The 23,210-nt window shown below is 44.3% G+C and overlaps 1 protein-coding gene across 19 annotated transcripts in view; it reads right to left on the minus strand.

Moving 5' to 3' along the window:
* Positions 1-190: 190 nt before the first annotated feature.
* The window catches only part of CELF1 (CUGBP Elav-like family member 1), a 68,915-nt gene continuing 45,895 nt past the window's right edge, over positions 191-23,210 (minus strand). For 6 of the 19 annotated variants that reach the window (XM_036029385.1, XM_036029387.1, XM_036029393.1 and 3 more), the window contains 12 exons: positions 22,426-22,613; positions 20,502-20,584; positions 20,097-20,145; positions 15,398-15,532; positions 14,776-14,855; positions 14,304-14,465; positions 11,821-11,896; positions 10,257-10,385; positions 9,807-9,920; positions 9,105-9,290; positions 7,311-7,454; positions 191-6,595 (listed from right to left, as the gene is read on the minus strand). In XM_036029385.1, coding sequence (XP_035885278.1) covers positions 6,468-6,595; positions 7,311-7,454; positions 9,105-9,290; positions 9,807-9,920; positions 10,257-10,385; positions 11,821-11,896; positions 14,304-14,465; positions 14,776-14,855; positions 15,398-15,532; positions 20,097-20,145; positions 20,502-20,584; positions 22,426-22,613 — 1,474 coding nt within the window. In that variant the 3' untranslated portion in view covers positions 191-6,467. The remainder of the gene's footprint in view (positions 6,596-7,310; positions 7,455-9,104; positions 9,291-9,806; positions 9,921-10,256; positions 10,386-11,820; positions 11,897-14,303; positions 14,466-14,775; positions 14,856-15,397; positions 15,533-20,096; positions 20,146-20,501; positions 20,585-22,425; positions 22,614-23,210) is intronic. The other 13 variants (XM_028515154.2, XM_036029396.1, XM_036029390.1 and 10 more) reach the window with 8 other exon arrangements.

A 23,210-nucleotide genomic window follows, 5' to 3' on the forward strand; every position in this document is an offset into this window, starting at 1 on the left:
CAGATGATGGAGAAGGCAGCTTTTTGGGAGACGCCATCTTCTTTCAGGAGCCTTTGGTGGGTTCAGCTGCAAACCGACAGGTACATCAAAATGAAACCAGGGGACCGTGGCCCCTCCTCCAGGAAGGCCACCAATGCCTCCAGCCCCCACCGCCCACCCCAACAATCAACAACTCTGAAGACAACACCAGTTCTTCTCAAACAGTTTAATAGCAAATAAACAAAGGAAGGTACCACACTTGGCAGATACAAAATGACTTTTTGTCCGTGTGTCTGTGCAATTAAAACAGATTTAGGTTCCCCATTGGGACAAAAGGAAAAACACACAAAAAAAGGAAGGCGATTCTTTTTAAACACATACTCCCTCGCTCCAAACTTGTAACATTTTTTTTTTTTTAATCCACTACACAAACTCTGTGATCAGGTCAGAAAAGCAACAAGGGCTCTTCTTGCCTTTTTTTTTTTAAACCATTAAAGTAAAATCCATAATTTTCTACATTGTACAACACAAGTTCACACAAAAAGACATTTTCTTTTGCAAATCAAAACAGGAAAGAAAGGAAGAGCTCAAACAAGGTAAAGGAAAAGCATTTCTACGGCTGAATCGCGACTTTGAGCTGATTGAATCCCGTTGTTGCTGCAGAACAGACTGTGCGTTTGGTCATAGTGGCAATTTTTTCTCTTCACATTGTGAAATCACTTTACATTGTTTTCTAGTAGAAAAGGCAAAAAACTGTACAAAACCCCTAGTGTTAAATACAACGTTTGTACCAATAAAAAACTCACACAGGTTTGTCTCCAAAATGTAAAGTTTCTTTTTTTTTTTCTTTTTAAATTATTCACAAAAAGCAGCTGGAAATCAGAAAGGCAGCTGCCGCTCCAGGGTCTCAAATCCATTAAAACCACCACAGAACAATTAAAACAATCAGAGAGAGAAAAAGAAAAGGAAACAACGTCCAACGTTTGGCATTTGGTTTTATCCACAGGTTTTCCCAGAGCTCCTCTTGGAATCGAAAGCAAAATACATTGGCAAACACAGACTCTGACACACAGGAAGGGGGGCCTCAGCGCCTTCGCCGACAGAGGTGGCTCTGTGCAGTCAGACTGTGGGGTGCACGGCAGTCTTGCTCAGGCTGGGGTTCCTGGCCTCTTTCCATCCAACTGCCCCTTCCAGGAAATTAAGGAGTCTACCATACACTGGGCCTTCATTTGGCTGCCCTTTCCTTCCAGTAAGAGTGGCCCCAAGCATAATACTAGGCAACCTGCTGGGTCCCAGACCAGAAGTTCTGCTGGGACCCCTTCCTTCATCAACCCCAGCATGGATGATGCTAACAGTGCTTCTACCTTCCCCACCCCCTCCCTGGGCCCTTGGCTACCCCTCCCTCTCCACCCTTCCCTGGACAATCTAGCTTCCCAGCTCCTCCGCCCACTAGCAGCCTAGCTCTCTGGCTGGGATCTCTCACAAACTCCTCCCTCTGCAACCTCTTACCTCCACAGACCCATCCTGTGACCACTCACCTCCTCTAGGCTCTCCCTCACCATTCGCATTCTCACTCAGGCCCTTAGACCCTGGGGGTGGATGGTGCCACATGAGAGGAGGGCAAGTTCCCTTCAGGGAACCAAGGAACTGGCTTGCCTGGCACCCAGGGACAGTAGCTATTTGGCTCTTCACCCAGTTTGAAAAAACAAATCCCCGCCCTTACCCCATCCCACCAGCTGAGCAAGAGCAGAGCTGTGGTGAAGAGCCAGTGTGGGGTAGCTGGTGGCCAGGGCTGTAAACAGTGTGAAGACTGTAGTATTGTGCTTGTCACCTAGGAAAAACGCGGGCAGGTATATTGCCACTTAGTGCACAGATAGCCTCCTCCGACTGGTGGAGAGCACCCTCCTTCCTCTGGACCGAGGATACTCGCTACCCTCAACACGCTAAGCCTCTAGCCCACCCGCAGCCACCTTCTGGATTCTACCTCTGTTCCTCGTGCCTCTCCTGGCACCCTCCCAGCCCATGTCCGACAGGGCAGCTGGCCTCCTGGAGGCCCTGCCGAGGCCCAGAGGCCACTCGAGGTGACAGTCTAAGTGCACAGGCAAACGCTCTAAGGGCAACAGAGGAGAAAGTCGCCACTTCAAAATAAAACAATACAATCTTGAAAAAATAACCCCACAACAATTTAAAACAGCTTCTTTGAAACCCTTTTAAATAGGTCAGTTTTTGCACAAACTATAGAAAACAGAGAGGTGAAGGTGATATATAAGAAGGTGTGAAGAAACAGCAGGAAACATGCAAAACTTGTTTTTTCTGGGCATAATCTTACTAGGAAAGGAAAAAATTCCAAACAAAAGCACAAAAACAATACAAAAACAAAACAAAAAAATCAAAGCATCACATTTTGCTGTGGAGACTGTAGGAACAAGCATGGAGGGGAGGGGCCGAGGGAGCTGCAGGCCCCCGCGAGGTGGCTGCAGGGAAGACCCTCCAAAGGAAAAGGGCTGGCTGGGGCCCGAGCTGCAGCCTGCTGTCAAAAAGGAAAGGGGGTTCAGGTGTTCTCTGCAGTTGAGAGCTCAGAAAAACAAAAATAAGAACACATGCGGTCTCCTCAAGCCCCACAAACTGTATCAGCAAAATGTGCTCAGGAGCCTCAAAGGTTTCAGTGACATCTTTTATTTCATTGTTTACTTCAAAGTTGTCTTTAAAACTAAGCACACAGAAACAAAGCCTAGAAACGGACTGGCTGTGTGTTCACAGAAATACAAACACCACGCGGTATGTGCTAGTAGGGCTGCTCTGAAGACAATTACAAAGAATTGGAATCACAAAATCAAGTGGTTATCTTATGAAGTTCTAGAAAAATAGATTTTTTTATATTCAAATGCAAGTTTAAATATTTCCCCTTCAGCAGTCGTTCTAGCAAAACCAATTTGGCAGCACAAAAGAAAAAAAAAAAAGGAAAGAAAAAAGAAAAACAAAGAAAGAAACAAACATAATAAAAATACACATCAGCATCAAAGATCAACACAAGGTCAAAGGTGAGAGTTCAAGCATCAGAGAAGCTGAAGAGACAGGGATTTGGACGATGTACTTGACGCCACATCGACATGCTTTAGGCACAACGATGAACAAACGGCAGGAATCTAGAAAAAAAAACAAACCAGAAAGAGGGAGACCCACTGAGTTACACAGAGCAATACATCCAAACAAAGAGAGAGAGAACAGGAACACTCACTGTGTACAGCCCTGAAATGAGGAGGCGGGCGGGGCAGGGGCTGGGTAATGACAGGGAACTTTTGCACATGCTAACAATGGACACAGGGAAAAGTCAAAAAGGACATGGAGGACACCAAGAAAACATCCAACTGCCAGAGACAGAAGGGAAACTAAGGCTTGGATTTCCCCTGAAGCGTCCAAACCCATCTAAGAAGAGGCCTCTGGGGGAGCAGAGCCTCCGCCTCTCCAGCTCCCTGTGTAAGACCCAGGAAGGAGGAGGAGCCTGGGTGGGAGAACTCTTGAGGGGAGAGGGCCAGGATTTCTCCTCAGTCCTGTGGGGATGGCCCTTTGTTCCCAGAAATCCAAGCTCTTAGCTTCCACGCAGGCCCTGGCCACTCATGTGGGACCCAGGAGACAGTGTCTAGCTGCATTCAAGGCAAATCAATTTCATGATGAAACCCAAGTAAGAAACAAACAAAAAAAAAACTACAGGAGAAAACACATTTATGAAAATGAAACCCCCACACAACAGTAAAAGGTTGCTTAAGACTTGACTACGAGTCTCCACTCTCCAAAATGAACACTCTCACACCGTGAGGCTTGTAGGGGAGCAGCGCCTTCACAAACCCTCTTTGGCCTGGGGAGAAAACTGTGCTCAAGGGCAGTGCTGCCGCGCTAACTCACTGGGCAGGGGCAGAGGACAGACAGAAGCGCCCGTCTCATCAGCCGGCCGCTGTGGCAGCCCAGGGCCCTGCTGGGGCAAATGATCCTTTTAGAAAAGAGAACCCACAAGCAGGAATGAAACCTCAGGGCCTGGTTTCAAAGGCAGGTCGATCACACCTTTGCCTTTCAAGTCATTTGGAAAGGGGTTTCTGAAGGTCCCAGAGCCCAGGACAAATCTGTGGATGATAACGGTGAACTGGGGGAGGAGGGAGAGAAAGGGAAAAGTGGGGACGGAGTGGAGTTCTGGGACTTGGAAAACCCCACGATGGCCAAGGAGGAAGACACAACAGAAGGTTAGCGATCACAGCACCGCAGCGCCCTGGAGAGCACAGCTCTCTCCTCCGCCAATTCACAGCATTAACTCCTCCCCCTCTGGCAGATTGGCTGGGCTGCAAACAGGCCACAGAAAGTCAGTAGTTTCAATCATACACAGCACCCTGTGTGTATAACAATCACATTCTGGATTCTACAAAATCCTGGCCTTTTCCAGAGATATAATTTAGGTAATAAATATTCTCCACCCCGGAGCTGTATAAAACTTCTATAAAAATAGAAACGACATTCTTGATTCCAGCTGGTTGGGATTCAGAACAGCGCCTCCCCAACCTAGCATTTTTTTCTTTTTTTGTTTTCTTTTTTCTTTTTTATTTTTATTTTTTGCATTTATTTAAAAAATCCCATCATGACCCTGGAAGCCTTTGGAACAGTTTTATCCTTGAAACACAGGACACATTTCACCCAGTGTGCAGAATTCAAGTTTACGTGGTTCAGCTTAAGTATGTTTCACGTTCCTTAGAGGACAACAGACCCAAGTTATTACTATGAGAAGAGAACAGCTGTCCCAGCTTCAATGGGATAACCCAACACCAACTACCTGTACGACAGCAAGATGGTCAACCCCTGTCTGCGACCCACACGGACAGCATGACAAGGAGAGAGTCCCCATCTGACTCACTAGCAAACCAACCCCTTTAATCTCATCTCTGCTGTTCGGGGTCAGGACTGATGTGTGTGAAACTGAAGATCCTAGGCACCCAGTCACTGGCCTTGGCGCTAAGAGTCATATCTTAACAGGGCTACCTGTGCCAAAGTGCACATTCCCAACAGCATGTCCTTCCTGGCTCTCTACGCCCACAGCGTTTCCTAGAGCAGAGGCAGAGCCCAGAGGCTGGGGGGCGGGGGGACGGTCACAGGCAAGAGCTGGAGTGAGACCTGTGGGAGGCAGCAGGGAGCTAACTGTAAGCACGTGGACAAAAACGAACAAGGTAATACTGAGGTAAATGAACACTAAATCCATATGGAGGCTGTAAACGTCCTATAGTCTCCTTTGTCCCCAAGAGCAGAAGGTAGTGCGGGAGCGGTTAGAAGAAGGGCCTGCCTTGGTGAAAATACTACGCCTGGGCCCCTCCACAAGGAGGCAAGTACGGACTTCTCCACCGTCTCAAGTACTAAGTGCTGGCTGGCCTCTGGCCAATGTAGCACTCTGGCCTGAAGGACAGGCACAACTAGAAGCAGGCTCCTCTCCCCCAACTAGATGGCTTTTGATCCCTCTGCTCAGGAGAGGAGCCCCCTCCACCAGGCACTACAAGCCCTTCTTGGTTCTGCCCTCATGATAAAGTGGTGGTTTGGGGTGAAATGACACTCCTCACTGTGGTCAACTACAAGGAAGGAAACCAGAGTATCCTCCCTGGAGGCCTTCTCTAAGAGGACCTGTAAGAAATGGGCCATGGTCTAATCTGGTGTTGAAATGAACTAAAAATGGCCACTCTGACTGGCTGGTTCTTCCTAGGAGCCACTAGCCAGGCAGGGCCAAATCAACACCAGTGGCTGGCTGGGAAAGCCAGTAATCGGTGATGTCTCCCTGCTTTTTTGCATATGTCAGGCTAATTTAACAGGAGTTTTATTTCCAGAGAATTGTTAGCCCTTTCTTGGGAAAGAGGGGCAGAGGTCCTGGACAAGAGTCAGAAAAACTGGTAGCAAGAACTCAGTACTTCCACGGAAGGCAGCTACGGAAGTTTCCGCATGTCAACTTCCTCTCACTTTCCTCCGGCACCACCCCCACCAGCTCCACCCACCACGGCTCTTGGACATTAGTTCTCATTTCATCCACTCTTGCACTTGGGGAGATTCTGGGGGTCAGTTTTTGGTTTCACTCAGTCCTCTCTCTTGGGGTAGTTTTGGGCAAGTCCTGATCTTCTTTAATGTTTCTCCATTCCCCTTCCTCCCCCAGGGCGGTGTGATGTTGGTCCTTCTCAACACACACTGGTTACAAACACAGCAAACTTTAAATAAAGAAAAAAAAAAACTCAGAATATGGCACCTAAACTCCAAAGTAAAACACTGGAAACCAAAGCACAAACTCGTCCTCTGTACGAAGCGAAACTCCCACAGAAGGCAGTAGCCGCGTCTTCAGGGCAAGCTGTGCCTGCGAGAGTGGCAGGGATCAGGGTCCAGGGCTGCCAACACACAGCCTAGGGCTTCGCCTCACCAGGTGCTCCTCCCCAACTTACCAGAGACCCTCTCACTCCAGTCTGAGGGGAGCACGCTCAGTAGGGCTTGCTGTCATTCTTCGAACGTTTGAGCTGCACTTTAAGCCGCTTCATGCCAATCTGAAAGCCGTTCATGGACTGGATGGCAGCTTGAGCCGAAACAGGATTGTCGTAACTAACAAAACCTGTGTGTCCAAGCAGAAACCTAGGTGAGGGGCATAACGAGGCAAGGAGATTCCCAGTCCTCCTTATGCAAGAAATACTTGATGAGCTTAGCTTCAAATCCCAATTTTCCTCAGCAGGGACAAAAATATCCGTAAATTGTCATCACATAAAATAAATTCCTAACAGTATCACCTGACACTGATGTGGTACTTTTAGTAAGTATTTTGGCCATTTCCCATCCCACACATCATCTTATCCTCTAGAGAGACAGTGCGGGCAGAACTCATGGCGCCCGTTACAGAAGTGAAAAAACCTGAGGCTAACTCTGCCTGGAGCGGCTCAGTGGACTGAGCACCAGCCTGCAAACCAAAAGATCACCGGTTTTGATTCCCAGTCAGGGCACAGGCCTGGGCTGTGGGCCAGGTTTCCTAGTTGGGGGCACAAGAAAGGCAGCCAACTGACGTTTCTCTTGCACATTGATCTTTCTCTCCCTCCTCCTTCCTCCCTTCCCCTCTCTCTAAAAATAAATATTTTTAAAAAAGCCCAACAAAACAAAACAAAACAAAACACCAACTGAGGCTCAGAAAAAGGTCACGAAAATCTGTATAAGGATGAGTTAAACAATAACCCAAACTCCATCCCAAGTTTCTGCTATCAGCCCCTCCCTGTCTTTCTCTGTGGTAAAAATAATTACCCCCCTACCCAACACACACACAAGAAGGGAAACCCACATACCAAAACACTTGCTCAGGTTTGTCTGCTTGTCTATGAAAACCTTGGCAGACACGACATTCCCAAAGGGCATGAACATCTGCAGCAGGTCCTGATCTCCAAACTCCTGGGGCAGGTGGTAGATGAACAGGTTGGCTCCCTCTGGACCTTCAAGACACCCATTGATCGAAAAGGTTATCAGTGTGAAGCAAGCTTATCCTCCTGCATCGTCTCTCATTCCCCCCGGTGTTAAAAGTGTTAGCACCCCAACAGATTCTCCAAATACAAAGCAGGGAACCGAAAGGCAATCACTGAAACAGATCCCTTCCCCCACGTTCAGCCATGCTCCGTGTCTCACGGAGGGACATCAGAATCTGACCCTGTGGAGGAAGGTACAGCTACACAACGCAGTGGGGGAACCTGCATGTGCAGCATAAAACCAGAAACAAGACGCTCGTAGAAAACAGAAAAGGAGGTAGAAAGAACTTCTAAGCAAGACAGGTTTCAAAATTATGTCTAGAAATTACAGGGGCAGCAAATGGATTGGTAACTGCTAGAGGCAGGGAGTGGGGGCAAAGAAATGACTACAAAAGGACACAAGGGAATTTCTGGGGGTGACAGAAATGTTCTGTATTTGCGATGGTGGTTGGACGACTGTAGGCCTCCATCAGAGCTCACAGAGCTATATTCCAAAAAAGTGAATTTCACCTTATGCCAATTGTACCTCAGTGAAAAGAAATTACATTTTAAACTATGATTAACATCGAGCTCAAAAATAGCACATGCTTTCCTCCTCCAACCACTCAACGATTTCTAACCAAGAAGAGTTGCATTACAATCACAGTGCAGCCATTCTCCAGTACCCTGGCCTCCCCGATGCGGTCCAGCACGCTGAGGAACACTGCTACCTCAGGGCATTTGCATTTGCTGTTCCTCTGTCCCCATTACTCGTCCTCCTCTGCCTAGATGGCAACTTAGAGACACCATCTCCAACCACCCGCTACAAAATGCGGTGTCCCCGGCACTCCTTATCCCCCTTTCTTATTCATGTTTCAGCGTGCCATCTCGAACACCTCACACTTTTCCTAGTTTACTGTCTGTTTCCACAGTGCCACCAGTTCTCCTACTACCACAACCTAAGGCACAAAAGCACCTGATTCAGAGCAGGTAAGGCTGTACTAAACCAGGACTCCTTGCTGCTAAGGCAAGAGAGGACACTTGCCTTTTCCCTACAGTAGTGCTTAAACCTTGCCAGCTCCTGGTTATAAAAACCCAGTCAAATACAAGCAGAGAGGTGCAGCAGGACTTTCTATTCATACAAACTACCTCAGGCCTCTTCCTGCCTAGATAGCCTCTCCTAAATTTAATGCCATTTATATCAAAACGCATACTTCTGCATCAACCCACGGGCCACAGCTCTTTCTGTCCCATCAGCCTTCATTCTGTCCTCAATTAGTAAAAGCATAGATCAGAAAAGGAGAAAAATGCCAAGATATAGCTAAAAGGGACACCCACACTGAAGATCTCCTCTGACAGGTTTATAACTCAAGAAAAGACTTCCTAATAAAAACAGATTGTTTCTTCATCTAAAAATGGCAGCCCCATTCCAGAAGGGCGTTCGGAGGTATCTCTGATCTGAGCCACATCCAGAAAACATTCCAAAAGTAGATCACACTTAAAGAGTTTCTCAGTCTATCTTTGACACTGTCCAAGACAAGTGGCGGTCTGACCGCCTGAATGGCCTTTGCACTGTCTTTCAGTTCTGGTACAGAGAAACCACCCCTGGCCCCAACTGCAGGCTCCCTCTGTACCACTCACCTTCCTTCTGGCTGCCAGCAGCACCAATGCTCTGCTGTGTCAACAGGTTCTGGTTGTACAGAGTGGGCAGCGCCGCGGCGGCATACTGCTGGATCCCCGAGTAGGCCTGCGTGAGGGCCTCCATGGTGCTCCCAGTGCCGTTGGAAAGGCCACTGCTGCCCAGACCACCATTTAAAGCAGCCATCCCTTTGGTGGGGGAGAGAACAGGATTAACAGGATTGAAAAGACTCAATCAATACCAAAGAAAAACTCCAAAGTCCTCCCTTTTATCTTGCTCTTAGTATCACCCTGAGGAGAAATATCCATCTGAGTGGCCAGACTTTAGGACACTCACCAAGCCTCATTGCTAATGGAGATATTACCTCCTTTCCATCTGTGCAAGAAAGGATACCACTCACACATGACTTGCCCCATTTTCTCTTTGGACAGTGTACTGAGCAATGTGCTCAGTACTTTACCTGTGTTCTCATTTTACTTAATAACCCTCCAAGTATTCTATTCCCACTTCATAGATGAGAAGATGACCTTGAAAAGGTGGTCAAAAGTTATGGCCAGTGAAGGGACAGACATGGAATTTAACTCAGGTCTGACTCAAAATCGCACGATTATCTCCATCATTCTAACAGTGCCCATACCAGAGTTGTTTATAGTGTGCCATCTACACAAAGAAAAGCCAAATGACATCCAGGGGCTGCCTCTCACCTGCCAGAGAGCTGACGTTGAGGCCTGCTGTGGCTCCAGCTAATGTCTGCAAGGCTCCAAGGGAGGCGATGGGGTTGACAGAGCTGCTGCTACTGGAGCTTGGTGAGGACCCTGCTACCAGAAATCCCCGAGTTAAACTCAAGCCAACACTCACCTTCTCATGTCAACAAGAACCAAAGCTCAAGAGTGATACTACTTAAGTATTCTCTTAGTAAGAAGGGTTTCAGTTATTAATTTTGATAACTCTTCCTGCTGAATATCAAGTCAAATGATGGTTGTAAGAAATTAAAAATTGTGAGATGTTAAAGTCAGAAGACGGCACATGAAAATCTGTTGTTCATGATCTGTCTCCTTTGGAAATGGGTGTTACCTACTCTCCAGAATGACATACCCCTCTCTTGGGATTCTGCCCAAGGGACACAAGGGCCCTCTGGCCCATCCCACACTTACCTGAACTGGTGAGTACGCTGAGGGGACTGCTGGATGTAGTGAGAGCATTGGTACCACTCGGTGTGTTCTGAGCAGCACTGGCTGCGGCAGCTAGGGCAGCCAAATTCTGTAACTGCATTGCATTCAGCCCTGCAACATCCAAAGCAAGGGATCAGTGAGCAGATACGGGCGCCTTCCATCCACTCCAGCAATGACAGCACACACTGGGAGAAGGCTAGCTCCCAAGAGGAAATGTTCTAGATAAGCTTTATGAGCAACCCTACAGGGCTCCAAAAAGATTCAGATATCACTCAACTCATTAAGAAACTTGACATACTTTCCTCGGAAGAAGTATCTAATCCAACTGCACGCCACCCCAAGTGAGCATTAATAAAGAGACAGGCAATTAGGAAACCGGGAAGGAGAAGGATGTCTGTGGTCTACCATGGAGCCAGACGATGACAAAGCCAAAACCCGTGGCACAGAATGGGACTGCACTCGAGTCCCTCACCCAGACTTTACAGGGAATGTGTCCTTTGAAATGGAGATAACAAGCAGAAAACATAGCAGAGACCCAGACAGGGAGGAACGACGGGAGAGAATACATGGGAGGACAGCAGGAGAAAGAAAGACAAACCACCACCTGAACGGCACATTAGTCATCAGGAGAAGAGAGAAAAAAACGAGGGAAAGGTTTCCAAATGGAGCCTAAACAACAATTAAAAGGAGAGTCAGAGAGTCAAACTGCACTGACAATGTGTTGCAAAACATTTAGTAGATGATGGGAAGGCAGAGGGATGGGGGAAAAGTTAATGAGAATAAAAAACTACAACACAGATTCAGAATCTGGCAACTTCCTCAGTCCCTGGGACAAAGCAAACAACTATCAACATTTTTCAAATGGCACAATGTAGCTCACCCCAGACCACCCCTTCCTCACCTGCACTTGCCTAGCCTTATCCCACTGCCAAAGGGGTGGACAGGGAGGTCTTAAGCTTCTCAACCCCACCCCCACTAACTTATTCTGACAGATCTTGCCTAGGTTTGTCTGTGGAACCCCATTCTCTTATAAACTCAAGTATGTGTCAGTTAAGTTTTCCATGCATGGCAATAGCAACAAAAGGTAATTCACCTATGGCGTAACACAGAGAAGACACAGTAAACTAACTGCCTGGATTCTAGCAACTTCAGGGTAAGCCATTTGCATGGAAGCCCTCTTAGGCTTTTCTTCAGAGTTACTGGAAAAGTCTCTTTATTGTGGAAATAAAGAGCTGCAGCAGTTTCCTTCTGATCAAAATGGCCTCAGAGAGTCTGCAGGTGCTAATGGATCTTTTCCATCTTCTTCCTCAACAGAGATTTAGAGGGATGGGGAGCAGAAGACAACCCCAGAAAACTCTGGCGTCAATGACTGATACAGTCACCTTCTAGAGACAAGGCAGTTGAGTCCTGGGATGTTCGTCTCATGTCAGGTTTATGGAGTGGAAACAAATTTGTTTCTGCACGATAGTGCAGAACTCTCAGACTGTTGTTAGCTGGGTCTGTTGGCCTGGCTGCTGCTGCTCCTCCGCAGCAGTGAAACACTTACCTCCCATTGGGTGGAGGCTGCTCAGGGTGTTGAGGTTCCCAGAGGAGGCAGTCTGCTGAAGGAGCTGCAAATAAAGCTAGACATTACACCAAAAAACAGAACAAGAGTGAGAGTGAGGGCTGGTTCTGCATCTGGGATAACTCTACAGCACAGCAAAGCGAGAGTGCAGAGGCCCCCAGAGAGAAGAATGTCGAAGACAAGAACCCAAGCCAACACAACAGAAACAAGACTTATGAGACAGCACAGGACAATACAACACAGCTAAAGCCCTGGCCCAGAAGACAGAAATGCTCACTGAGTACTGAGCCAAGCTCAAGTGCCCGGGCGACAGAACGCAGCACAGCAGAGGACAGAAGTAGAGCAGGGAACTAAACTCAAGTAGCTATGTAGTTGACTGCGATGCGTGTCTGGTATGGATGACTGCCATTTCTATTTCCTCTCTCCCAAGTTCTCCTTAGTTAAGTCCATACATCTTATTTTGCAGATTGTTTCCATCTGGATACCCAATTTCTATTTCAAACAACTATTCTAAATATCAAATCTGACGGTTTCAGGGTGTTTTCTTGGAGTCATTCTTTACCAGCCACAACAGACCCACAACTAGATCACTCTCCCATGCTACACATCCATTGAGCCCATTTATCTCCTTCCCTCCAAATTGGTCCTCACTGTTGCAGATGACCAAATGATTGATGGGCCAGTCCATATCGGTTCAGTGTACATTCTCTGTCAATGGATATCCCATAACAAATGAAGTAAAGGGCCTTTCCATGAGCTTATGGATCTCCGTGGCCTTGACCTTATTCTGTATCTCAGCAAACCACAATCTTCATCTAACCAACCTGCTGAAAACCTTTGCTCCATTCAAATGTAATCAGTGTTCTTTATGGACAACTGGTATTCTCGTTTCTAGATTCTTTATTCAACCTGTTGTCCATTCCCATAAAGATCTGACTTGGTTTCCCTGTCATGAATGCCTTTGATCCACAAACTTCCAGAAACAGAATGAGGAAAAAAAAAAAAGTACATACAATTTTTACCAGGTTCTCAAAGGAGTCCACAACCCCACAAAGATTAAAAACTACTGCTCTGGTCCAACAGAGATCAGGTTCAACCCACATATTTCCAGAAAAAAACTTCATTAACTCATGATGATGCACTACCACTTACACAGCCCATTAGCATCCACGTCTTCATTTTTGTCTTCTTAAATACCTTGGGCAATGTGTTCAGTCCCAACTAGGGCACTGTGCACACTGTACTCGGCCCCTCCATCCCTCCATAAACAAGAACAGCTCTTAGGGAGGGAATCATATCTCACTTAAAGAAAACAGAGCTCTCACCACACACTGCCACGTACTTGCTGGCAATGACAAGAAAGGGAGTGTTCCCTGAGAAGAAGCTCAAACTCTCCAAGAAAAGTAAATGTACATCATGGAGATGATTTTCAAAGCATTATCATTTTGGCAGAAGAGATCTCTGAATTTCTGAAACTTTTAAGCAGTGTTCTAGCACTAAGAAATAATCTGATCTGTTTAAACAGAACAACTATCTACACTTTTTGACTTCAGAGAAATACTAGCTAGAATGAACCAGGATTTCTAACAAATCAGAAATATGGAGACTGGGGAGCACCGAATTAGCCAGAATTCGGTACTGGAGGACAGAAATCATTGCCTTTCTTGTTTCTATACAGAATAATCTTTGAAAGGATGAGGAGTGGATGACTCTAATTATTCTGATTACATATTTTTGGACTAGCCACATAAATCTACTGGTATCACCATTTATTTTTTCTTTGGTAGCTTTACAGATGATCTTTTCTTTCTGATTCACAGATGACAGAGTTTAATTATGTTGTCTTGTCTGCAATTCCTTTTAAAGGTTTAAACAATAATAACCTGTCATACTGCAGACCTAGTAAAACTTAATGATAAATAGCAGCTTGTCTCTCCTTTGGACTCCATGACTTAAGCTCAACAAGAGAGAGATCAAATTAAAAGAAAACCTATTTACTATATAGTGAATTCAAATATACATCTGTAATACTCATTTAAATAATGGCCATGCTTGATCTCTCAATTAGCAAGAGAGAAACATTTATCATATTCTTTAGGGAGACTCAATAAGGTCTTTAATAATGCCCTCTACACCTGGTAGAAAAAGACATGGAAAAAAATATTTGGTAGTTAAGACTCAGAAATTTTTTTTCTTGGGGGCAGGGACATGAGCTGTTTCTAGTCTTTTTATCAGGAAAGTACGATTTCACTCTAACTCAAGATGTGTATAACCAAAGATGTGTGACCAGAGAGACGGAGAGAAAATAACAACGACTTCAAGAATATTGCATTGCCTAAATGTTTACATAAAATTTCAGTGTGCTAAAAGTTGTAAATGCCACTGTGTCTGTTAGCTGGGGACAGCAGAAGAAGAAACAGCTGGGAGCTTGCATAGTCTGCAGAAAGCAAACCACAAAGACTCACTGCTAAATACTGGGGTCCAAGAGTATTTAGACCAGCAAGGTTTCCCCACACAGATGCTGCACTGATTTGCTGCATCTGCTGCTGGAGCTGCTGGGCCATTCTCTTCTGTTCTTTGTCCTTCTGCGTATCAGCAAATTTTACCACCATGGGGGATGAGCAACCCTATGAAAAGACCAAAACCAAAGGGTCAAATTCTTCCTTTGGGTGTAGGAAAAATCCTCATTTCTAACGACACACAGCCTCCATTCTAATTTTATTCACTGCCAAGTGATTCTCTTCCTGATACACATAAATGGCAAAAGATAACTTAAAAGGGCAACTAGTTCCAATATGTTAATTTTAATGTCAATTTATGTTTGGCCTGCTTAACTTTTAGAACAGTCAGATGCTATACTGCTGCTGGGCTTTGAAGGCCAAATGTCCTAGTACCCTCAGGCTGAGGAACTGCCCCTTGCATCCGTCTGTTCCCTACCTCCATGGTCTGTGCTTGGTGCATTGCCTTGATAGCCGTCTGTGCCATGGCTCTTGTTGTGAAAGTCACAAATGCACAACCTGGTAAGAGAGAAACATCAATAACTCATTCATTCATTTCCTTGTTTATTTATAGACATCAACTAAGCACTTAACTATGTGTCAAGTGCCATGCTGGCAATCCAGACATGGTTTCTGCCTTCAGGAGTTCATGATCTAGTGGAAGAGAGAGCCACGTTACACCAGTGTGGTAAGTGATAAAAACCAAGGATGCATAGACAGGAAACAAAGTGCCTGAGGGACAGAGGAGGATTCATAGCCTCCAGTTCCTCTCAGGAATAAAATGTTTCCATTTTGACATCAAGAACATATGTAGGCATGAAAACGGAGAATTTTAATACATGACACTAGAGGGGAGAACATCAAGTCCGTAAGGATAATGGGAGAATACAAAAGGGATGAAACTGTAGGAGTTGTGACAGGACCTAGACATGTAACACCGCACCCAACTTCTCCATCACGACAGAGCCACGCTGGCTGGAGATCGCTGTTTTCCACTGGTCCAATGCAACAGAAAATCCACATTCAAGAGGAGCATCTTTAAAGTTTAAAAATGTACCCACCTCGGCTCAATCCATCAGGTCCCCTCAATATCCGGCATTCTTCAATCTGTCCAAATGAAGAGAACATGACTCGGATGTCATTTTCAGTGCACTTCTTGGAAATCATACCGATAAACAGTTTCCTGTCTTCCACTGCTGAGAGAGTAAAACACAGAAGGTCTGAACGTTATTATACAAGACCGAGCAGTCCAGGGACTCAGGAGTCAGGACCACTGGGTTTGAAGCCTGGCTCTGGTGCCTTGATACCATTTTCAGATTCTAAGATATAATTTGTTTCTCCCAGAACAAACAATGGTATCTTAAAGTTATCACTGAAAGCACTTAGATAAAATAAAGTACCTTTGTGATCTTATGAGAGTTACCTCAAAGGCAGCTGTAGGTATTATTAAATTAAATGCACAGTGCTCAGATTCTTACCTAGCACTTGGTAATATTTGCTCTTACTAACAGAACTACTACTAAAGAATGAGTTTTCACACTTCATTGATATGACCAGAGAAACAGGACATACCTTTCAGAAAGTCCAACTATCCACTTTCCTTTTCTACCTGTCCTCTTGAGGACTAAGGGTCTCCCTGTCTGTCTCCTTCCCTTCTTCCTTCCCTCCCTCCCTCCCTCACTTCTGTCTGTAAGAAATTACACTGATCAGAACATTCCAACACCCAGTCAAGATGGCAGCATGGTAAACACGGCAGCCTCCTCACACAAACACATCAAAATTACAACCAAAATTTAAAACAACCATCACTCAGAACTGTCAGAAATTGAGTTGCACGGAAATCTGACAACTATGGAAATAAAGAAACCACATCCATCTAGGCTGGCAAGAGGGGTGGAGATGCTGAATGGGCTGGTTGCACATCCACGTGTGATGGATAAAAACTTGGGAGGGGTATCTTCAGAGCAAGGAGTCCCAGTCCAACAGCAGGTCCCCAGCCCAGGGTTCCAATGCTAGGAAAGTAAACCCCCTTACCTCTAGCTATAAAAATCAGTGGGGACTGAGCTGATGGAAGAAACTTCTGGACCCCCAAGCAGTTCCTCTTAAAGAACCTACACACAGACTTATTCAGATTCACTCCCTCTGAGCTCCAGCACCAGGGTAGTAGTTTGAAAGGCACCAGTGGGATACAGGGAAAAACTGAAGTGTCTGGCATCAAAGGTGAGAGCTGGAGGACAGCTTTTTCCCAGACAGAAAGGTGGGCAGAGGCCACTGTCCCTTTTCTGAACTTTCTCCTGACAGCCACAGAACTGGCAGGCGGGTGCCATATCTGAGACTCCATCAACCTGGCTAACACTGTTTGACCCACCTGGGTGATCTCCAAAGACTCTACCCATGCCCCCAACTTACTGGCCCACCAAAGCTGCTTTTCCATATGAATGCATGGCCTTAGCTCAAGCTTCCCAACTTCCTAAATCCTTTCAAACAAGCAACAGCTGGCCTCAGTGAGCCCTCAACCCCCATACCTCTTGCTAACAGGTCCCAGGCCTGCCACTAGCAGCAAACAGCCTAGACTCACAATTTGCCTTTGCCTGGAAATCTCCAAGCCCAGAACAGGTAGCAACTATCTCAGAATGCTTTACAGCTCATGCAGGGTGGCCCCAGGGCAAAACACAGGTGTGGACTGACCTTGGCCGGCACCACCCCGGAAACACCATAGCCTGCACACAGAGTAGACAGCTACAGACTATGTTGGAGTGTCACCACCCTGTCCCTGCACAGCTGATCCTCCAAGGAGGGGAGTGGTTGGTGGTCAGTGGTCATAGCTAGTTCTTGTAACTGACTGGCCTGGGTAAATCTCTTCCATTAATCTGCCAACAGCAATCAAGGCTCAACTATAAGAGTAAGGTGTACTCAGCCCCACACAAAGGGTGTACCTTGAGTACCCAGCTTGGGAGATGAGGAGGCTATGCTACTGGACCCTACAGGACACCTACTATATTAGGCCACACTACAAAGACAGAGTCATAGAAGCTCTACCCAATATATAGAAACAAACACAGGGCTGCCAAAATGAGGAGACAAAGAAACAGTGACCCAAATGAAAGATCAAAACTCCAGAGAAAGAATTAAACAAAATGGAGGTAAACAATGTATCAGATGCAGAGTTTAAAACACTGGTTGTAAAGATGCTCAAGAAACTTAGTGAAGACCTCAACAGCCTAAAAAAGATCTAGTTGGAAACTAAAGATATACTAATTGAAATAAAAAACAATTTACAGGGAAACTACACTAGAATGGATGAAGCCAAGAATTAAATCAATGATTTGGAACTTAAGGAAGCAAAAAACAACCAATCAGAACAAAAAGAAAAACAAATCCAAAAAACTGAGGATAGTGTAAACAGCCTCTGGCACAACTTCAAGTGTTCTAACATTCACAGCATAGGGATGCCAGAAGGAGAATAGAAAGAGCAAGGAATTGGATATCTATTTGAAAAAATAATGAAAGAAACTTCCCTAATTTGGTGAAAGAAGTAGACATGCAAGTACAGGAAGCACAGAGAGTCCCAAACAAGATGATGCAGAGAGGCCCACCCCAAGACACATCATAATTAAAATGCCAAAGGTTAAAGATAAAGAGAATCTTAAAAGCAGCTAGAAAAAAGAAGTTAGTTACCTAACTAACACAGGGGTGTTCCCATAAGACTATAAGCTGATTTCTCAAAAGAAACTTAGCAGGCTAGAAGGGACTGGCAAGAAACATTCAAAGTCAATGAAAAGCAGGGACCTACCTCCAAGATTTCTCTATGCAGCAAAGATATCATTTAGAATCAAAGGGCAGATAAAGAGCTTCCGAGACAAGAAAAAAACTAAAGGAGTTTATCACCACCGAACCATTATTATATGAAATGTTAAACAGACTTATCTAAGAAAAAGAAGTTCAAAACTATGAACAATAAAATGGCAATACATACTTATCTATCAATAACTGAATCTTAAAAAACAAACTAAGCAAACAAGAACAGAGACAGAATCATGGGTATGGAGAGCATTTTGATGGTTCCCAGACTAGGGGGGAGGTGGTCGGGTATAGGCGAAGAGGCTAGTAGATGAAGAAGTACAAGTAGGTAGTTGCAGAACAGCCATGGGGATATAAAGTACAATATGGGAAAAGGAGTAGCCAAAGAACCTATGCATGACCCATGGACACGAAAATGGTGTGGGAACTGTCTTAGGGAGTAGGGGGTGCTGGGTGGAGTCGGGGGGCAAAGGAAGAACAACTGGGACAACTGTAATAGCATAACCAATTTTAAAAAATCCAATTCATCTAAAATGCTCTTGTAATGTTTCCCTACTAACTCTCTATTTACCTCGGTTATTTACCACACTTAAAAAAAAATAGGTAAGTTAGATGACATTACTTAGAGCACTGAACCACTGTCTTATACAATACATAAAAAATTAACTGAAATGGATTAGATTTGAATGTAGGACCCAGAACCATAAAACTCCTAGGAGAAAATCATAGGCGGTAAACTCCTTGACATCAGTTTTGGTGATGACTTTTTATATATGACTCTAAAAGCAAAAACAAACAAGTGGGACTACATTAAACTAAAAACTTTTGCACAGCAAAGGAAATCATCAACAAACTGAAAAGACAACCTATGAATGTGAGAAAGTATCTGCAAATCACATACCTGATAAGGGGTTACAATAAAAAAATATGTAACATCAGGAAAATGCAAATCAAAACCACAATGAGGTATCATCTCACACCTGTTGGAATGGCTGTTATCAAAAAGCCAAGTAAAGAACAAATGTTGGTGAGAATGTGGAGAAAAGAGAACTCTTATACACTGTAGGTGGGAATATAAATTAGTGCAACCATTATAGAAAACGGTAAGGAAGACTCCTATAAAATTAAAACTAGAACTACCATATGATCCAGCAATTCCACTTCTGGGTATTTACTTGAAGAAAAAGAAAATACTAATTCAAAAAGATACAGAACGCCTGTGTCCACTGCAGCATTATTTCCAACAGCCAAGACATGAAAACAACCAAAGAGCACACTGACGAATGACAAAAAATGTGTGCATGCACACAGGCAACCGCACACTGATGTTTCTTTCTTCCTCTCTTCTCCTTTGTCTAAAAATAGATAAAATCTTTTTTTTTTAAAGGACATCTTGACATTTGTGGCAACATGGATGGACCATGGGAGCATTATGCTAAGTGTAACACGTCAAACAGGGCAAGACAAATACAGCGTGATCTCTCTGATACGTGGAATCTTAAAAGGAAACAGAAGCCCAAGGCTGTATAAAAACGGATTGACGGCTGTCAGAGATGGGGCGTGAGAGGTGGATGGAAGGGGTGATGGGTCTCAAAAGGTACAAACTTCCACTTATGAAATAAGTCATGGGGATGTAAGGTACAGTGTGGAAATTATACTTATTACTGTATTACATATTCGAAAGCCATTGAGAGAGTAGATCTTAAGAGTTCTTAACATAAGTGGTTTTTTTTTTTTTTTTGGTAACCACGTATGGTGATGGATGTTACCTAGTCTTATTGTGGCGATCATTTCATAATATATATCAAAACATGATGTACATCTAAAATTAATATAATGCTATATGTCAATTCTACCCCCCAAAGAAATGACTTAGCACACAAAGCAATCCAGATGCCATGAGAACAGCACAAAAGCCAGGAAGAAACCTGGTTGGGGGGAAGCTACGTGCTTGCTTACCATTGTTCTTCTCACTGTCCGCAGGTTTCATCTGTATTGGATGGTGCATCTAAAAAGAAAAACACAGGCGTATTACCGCTGTGCACACTGAAGGCATTCAGAAGTATGAGGACTCTTAAAGGAATGACGGAACTAGAGCCCCTAAGAGTTCTCGTGAACTCACGTCTGACTACCTCATGACTTTTCCCCACAAAATACCAGGACAGAACACTGAGTCAAGCAGTCAAAATTCTCTTGGCTGAGAGAGAACTACTTCCAGCCTATCTTCTCTGAAAGTCCCCTTTACACTCATTCCTGTGGCAGTCACCCTTTCCCCAAAGTGGTTTTCGGTGTGTACCTGATACATATAAGTATGTTCCATGTGTCAAAACCACCAGTTCCACTTAGTAGTAGGAGCTTTCTTACCCCTGGGAGGACCTTCATGTTGTGAAGAGCGTTCTGTGCTTCTAATGCAGCTTTGCGGGTGTAAAACGTAACAAAACAGCACCCTGCAATAAACAAGATTTCACAAAATCAAACCAGTCCTTCAAAACCAGAAATTCCTAGAGCACACAGTCCTGCATGGGCATACAGGGCTGGGGCAAAAGAGGTTTACAACCATGAGTATGAGAAACACAGTTTATTCTTGTATCATTACTTATTACTGTAGTTATTGTCCATATAAACAACTGTAAGCTTACTTTTGCCCTATCCTTCATTAGAACTTAAAAGGGCAGGGTTTATTAAAATTAGCCGAGAGAGATAAAGATGGCAGAGACAGAGACACAGAACCTAGCCAGAGAAAAAACAAAGATTTTCTGTGCATTTTCTTTATTGTTATAGTCTCTTAGTTATTTTTGATTTTTAGTTAATGATTTTAGAGAGAGAGGAAAGTGGAGGGGGCAGGGGAGAGGGAGGGAAGGAGGGAGGGGTAGAGACATCAACTTGCTGTCCCACTTATTTATGCATTCATTGGTTGCTTCTTATATGTGCTCTGACCAGGGACACAACCTACAACCTTGGTGTATCAGGACAATTGCTCTAACTAACTGAGCTACCTGGCCAGGGCCTAGTCTCTTAGTTCTGTTAAAAGTCTCCTTTAGCTATTCCTATAACTTCTTTGGGAAAGATGACTTCCCTCACAAAGCTCACAGTACCAAGCCATTCGACCCACCCTGTCTGAGCACGGGATAGTGTGCTGGGCAAGAGCACTCAGCTACAAACAAGACAGAGACCTTAAACTCTTGTGGCTCTTTGTCTACCAGAAACTCTTTCTTTTTTAGAACCACTCCTTACTTTGTAGCCAATTGTACCATATACCTCAAAATAATTATCGCTTATTAAATTATAAAATGACTTAAGAGCAAGATCCTCTTAGTATCTTTTTTTGACTCTTGGTTCTCAGCAAATATAATTAAGCTTCTAACAGAACATGGTGCTGACTGAGATCTGTAGTTTTGTTTTTTGTATCTTTGCTGGATATAGGAGGGAGGAGGTGTATCTTGTAAATCCTGTGTCCATAGTCCATGAGATATGACATACAGTTCTTTCAAAATGAATGTGCAATTAAGATTTTAAATTATTGCACATTATATTGCTAGTCATTAAAAAAAAAGTACAGTACTTTATTTTTTGGGTCAACTATGCCAAAGAGAAAATAATTTATGGTTCTAGATCCTGTTATTAAAGCTGGTTTCAAACATGACAATCATACTTGTTCACATTTGCACTGTAGAAGAGCTTTCACAGAAAATTACTCTGAATTGGTCCCTTGGAAAAATAAGAGTATGTCTGCATGTGCAGGGGCAAAGCTAATGCCTCACCTACCACCAGCTCCGTGAAACCTCCACTCTGCTGGGTATTTCTGGCGGCAGTTCAGCCTTTCTTCTCCTGTTCATATACACCACATAGCAAACAGGTCATCTACAAACAAGGACCTCCTACTTGCTAAGCCATGCTGCAAGGCCTCTATATGCTCTAACAGAAATCCACGGCTAAAGGACAGTCTTTTTCTTTCAGTTTACTTTAGCCAAAATATGAAAGAAAACTTTATGTGGTTGGTTTAAACTTAATTTTTGTCAGTCCATTCATTCCCAAGATCAAATGAGACACTCATGTGAGTCTATCTGTTGAATTTAGAGCTCTCACAAAAGACAACCCGAGATCCAACTTACAAATCATCCTCATGAAGTCACCTTAACTTCTTATTTAAGCCATAAAACATGTATGAGCTGGAATATCGCTACTATAAAATAAGACTCTCCTCCTCCCCGCACATGATCAGAGGAACGTGCTGGCAATGAAAGAGCATGTGTATGACAAAAATCACACATAAAACCCAAGACCTCACCTTTGCTCTGAGGAGGGTTTTGGCTCCTATCCCTTAGGACGTTGATTTCATAGACAGCACCGTACTGTTCGAAGAGTTCTCTCAAGTCCTTCTCAGACCAGGTCCTTGGGACCTGGCCCACAAACATCTTAATAGCATCAAGATCCGGTTGGTCTGGGTGGTCCAGGGTGCCGTTCATTTTCTTTGAGCTGCATTAGATAAAATAAAACTAATATTATATATTTATGTTACTTTCCAGAGGGAGTTTTCTTTGCTTTAAAAATCTCAACTACTTCCTGGGAAAGTAAGGGGAAAAGATTCTACTTCCTTTACTTCCACTTAGTTTACCCGAGTTCCTTTGTCCTCTCTCACCATGGCTACCCCACCCCTGCATTAGAACTGGGTTCCCAACTAAAGTCACCATTCTGATTAGAACACCCTGGGTTTTAATTAAGAAACTGAATGGACAAAAACTAGGGGCGGGTAGAAATGAGAGGGAGGTGGGGAGGGCTGGGTGGGTGGGCTGGACTGGGCTGGGAGTAAAAGAAAATTGTATTTGAACAATAATTAAAATAAAAAAGAAATTGAGTGTCACTTATTCCTTACCTAGCATGAAAATTCTCAGAACTTAAGAGGTAAAGTTCCTAAAGCAAATTTTAATTTTAAACACACATAAAAATCACAAAAGACTACTGATTATGAAAAGACTCAGGACTCTCGATGAATACAATGATAGGTAAAAAGTTTTCTTTCAGTAGCATTAGAACAGAGGCGCTTGATTTCCAAGGCCTAAGCTAAGGACTGAC

Source organism: Phyllostomus discolor, chromosome 6, assembly GCF_004126475.2.
Source record: "Phyllostomus discolor isolate MPI-MPIP mPhyDis1 chromosome 6, mPhyDis1.pri.v3, whole genome shotgun sequence".
In the NCBI taxonomy this organism is placed as follows: Eukaryota; Metazoa; Chordata; class Mammalia; order Chiroptera; family Phyllostomidae; genus Phyllostomus; species Phyllostomus discolor.